The following is a 3,142-nucleotide window of genomic DNA, read 5'->3' as shown; positions in this document are numbered from 1 at the left end:
TTTTGTATTACGCCTGGGTCATTCCAATTATGGCATTTGCTTCATTTTCTACCTGCTGTGATAAAGATTGTTGGTGCCAAATCACCCCATTAATGGTACATGATAATAAATAAATAAATAAATAAACAAGAGTTTTTAAACCAGATTTTTAGTTGGAGAACTAACCAGCTAAGCTATTACAATAATAATAATAATAATAATAATAATAATAATTATATACTTTAACTGCTACGAACCTTCTTGACAGTTTTATTCAAGTGTTACATTTAAGGAGGAACTGATACCCTTTTACTAACTTATTTTTTTATTCAAAAAAATGAAATATATAGGTTTTAGAAACCCAAGGTTTGCATTTTTCATGGGCGCAGCCATCTAAAAATCATGTTGTCAGGATCTTCTGGATTTATGTTATCGTTAATGGCGACATTAATGTTCTAGTTCTAAGTTACAGCTTTCATTTTCCTGGAAGATAGTTCTACCTTTGGAACGGTGGAGGAGGAAAAAAGAAAGGGACAGCTCAACAGCAAAAGGATTCTAACGCTGGTTTTTGCCACATTGGGCAAAGATCCTCGTTTTAACAACAAAATATCTCTAAAACAAATGAAAGACTGCAAGAAAAGGTAGTTTTGTATAAATATGTGTAATTATGTCATAACTTGTTATCCCATCACCCAAATAAATGTAACATACGATACCCACGGTGTTGGGCAATCGATATGTACCAAGGCTTATCCAAAATTTACATATTACAGAAAATAACCTCTGTATTATTTTCTTTTAAATAAATTTCACTGATAAAAAGTGAGATAATAACATTTTTTGAAGTGGTAAACTATATATATATATATATATATATATATATATATATATATATTCTTTTTTTCTTGGTACACAGCATAAAATACAGCTGAACGACCAGTCCATTCCATTTCTTTGCTAAATAACATTTAAATAATAAATACCAGATTTAAATATTCAATTACTATTTAGCTTCAGAAATGAAACGTGAAGCATCGCACTCGTTCATATTTTCTATAGAATGTCTAAGTGACTTGGGTTATTAACCCTGTGTGTGCTAGGCAGTAACTTGCATCTCCTCTTGAAACATTAATTCGAAGGGTTAAAACATACATCACGTACTGATCCGAAGTGGGAACATGCCATCTGCACGCAAGGAATCTACTGGATAAGTCTTTAGGTATTGGATTTAAAGTATCCAATGAATGTAATGCATTAAAAAGTACCAGCGATTCACTTTATTAACCCTTTAAAAGTCTTATGCAGAAAGCAAAGGTCACCGAGTTACCTTTCTATGTAAAGCATTAAAACCTATGTAAGCCTTAGCTGTGCCATTGAGTTCTGGCACTGACAAGGTTAAATCATATATACCCCGCAACATTCTAAAGTTCATTCCCTAAGATATAACTGAAGTTCTTATTGAATCAGCCATGCAATATTTGGGAGTCTGTCCTAATAGCTAATGAAGCTTGGCTTATACTAATGTGTTCTATACTCACCAGAAACCACTGTGGGTGTGAAGAGGTTAAATCAGTCCCTATACAAACATACATTTGTCCAAAACACCCCTTTAATATTTCATCTACATGAACATTAGAAATCAGTCCAATAAACGTGTGGATTTCTTACAATGTCTTAGTCCAATTTTTTGGGGGGGGGCTCGGGTCTACTTTCTCCTAGATGCCCGAAGCATTCGACCTCCTGGGGTCAGTGTCCTGTTCGTACCGGTAATGATAACCTTCCATCTGATCTCTGCAGGCCTCCCTGAAGTTGTTCAGCCATCTTTTGATGCCCCGTCTGTTCAGATAAAGGACCATGAGAAAGATGACCCCTATGAGAGCCAGCACTATTCCAAAAAAGACGTAGGAAGCCGTCTCTAGGTTCTCGTTGACACACTTGAAGTTGTCAGGGTCGAGGCTCATGAGACGTGTCCCATTCAAATTTGCCGGGGCAAAACATTGGAGATTTGGGGCATCAAAAACTTGCGTTGTATTCCAGAGCCATGAAATCATTTCACTTAATTTACAATCACAAATTAACGGGTTGGGGCTTAAATAAACCAAAATGTGCAAATGTTTTAAGAATAAAACAGTCTCTTCGTCTATCCTTTGGATGGAATTATTCCCGATGTTCAGAACACGCAAGTTCTCAAGGTTCTGAACCGATCTGGGGAATGACTGTAGTCCATTGCTAGCTACCTCCAACGTACTTAGACCCTTCAAGTGTTTTATCCATTGAGAGTTAACAAATTGTTTTTGAGCTGTTCCCCGCAGAGCCTGGTTTAGTTTTAAAACTTGTAGTTGGGTCTGTCCTGCGAAGGCGTCGTTAGCTATGGTGCTCAGGACGTTGTAACTGAGGTCCAAGGTGATGAGGTTGGGCAGATCTTCGAAAGCCGAAGGTTCTATGGTCTGGATCCTGTTGTACGTTAAGGTGAGAGCGGTCAGGTTGCTCGGTTGGCTTCCGTTACTCCTGAAGGCAGCCGTTTGGAGCATGGTGATGTTATTGCCGATGACGGACAGGTTGTGAACCCAGTGAGGGATCTCCCTTGGGATGTCCTGCAGCGCTAGGTAATGACATTGCATAAGACCAGTCTCTCGAACGCAGTAGCAGTTTAAAGGGCAGGAACCCGACGCGTTGACCAGAAACAGCAGCCCGATCAGTTTGGAGAGGAGAAAGCAGTCGGCTTTCGTGGAACGCAGGATTGCGTCGAGGTTGTCATAGAAATGGGGATATCTCGCTGGCATGTTTTGATTTTATGGCTGAACGAGAAGACGGCAACAAAGTGGCGAAAGGTGTCAGCGGTCGGAAGCACCAGCCGGATTCCTGTCTGTCTCATCCTCAGCTGATGGCATTACAGAGGCAGGCAGCATTCACGATGGGTTTCTCTAACACTAAGCAGGAGTTCTCCGGAAACTCTTCATTTGGATTTGACGTCTCTGGCAGGTCAGATGGATGGACTTGGTCTAACACATCTGCCTCTCCCCCTCTCTCATTCACAATTACAGTATCCCCCCCCCCACTCCACACCCTCGCCTCCTATCAGCTGCTCTTCTTATTACTGAGATGGAAAAGATGAAGTGATTTGCCAGGATGTATTCCCAGCGGTAACATGGAGATTTCGGCT

The 3,142-nt window shown here is 40.1% G+C and overlaps 1 protein-coding gene across 1 annotated transcript; it reads right to left on the bottom strand.

Moving 5' to 3' along the window:
* Positions 1 to 1,694: 1,694 nt before the first annotated feature.
* On the bottom strand, positions 1,695 to 2,762 carry LOC149281227 (trophoblast glycoprotein-like). Its single transcript, XM_089499570.1, has one exon. It carries the CDS (start codon positions 2,760 to 2,762, stop codon positions 1,695 to 1,697), a length of 1,068 nt encoding a protein of 355 aa, XP_089355696.1.
* Positions 2,763 to 3,142: the final 380 nt, after the last annotated feature.

Source organism: Sceloporus occidentalis, unplaced genomic scaffold, assembly GCF_023333645.1.
Source record: "Sceloporus occidentalis isolate IW3139 unplaced genomic scaffold, rSceOcc1.0.p SCAF_137, whole genome shotgun sequence".
Taxonomy (NCBI): domain Eukaryota; kingdom Metazoa; phylum Chordata; class Lepidosauria; order Squamata; family Phrynosomatidae; genus Sceloporus; species Sceloporus occidentalis.
The sequence above is the reverse complement of the archived record's forward strand: the minus strand, read 5'-3'. Positions and strand labels throughout refer to the sequence as shown.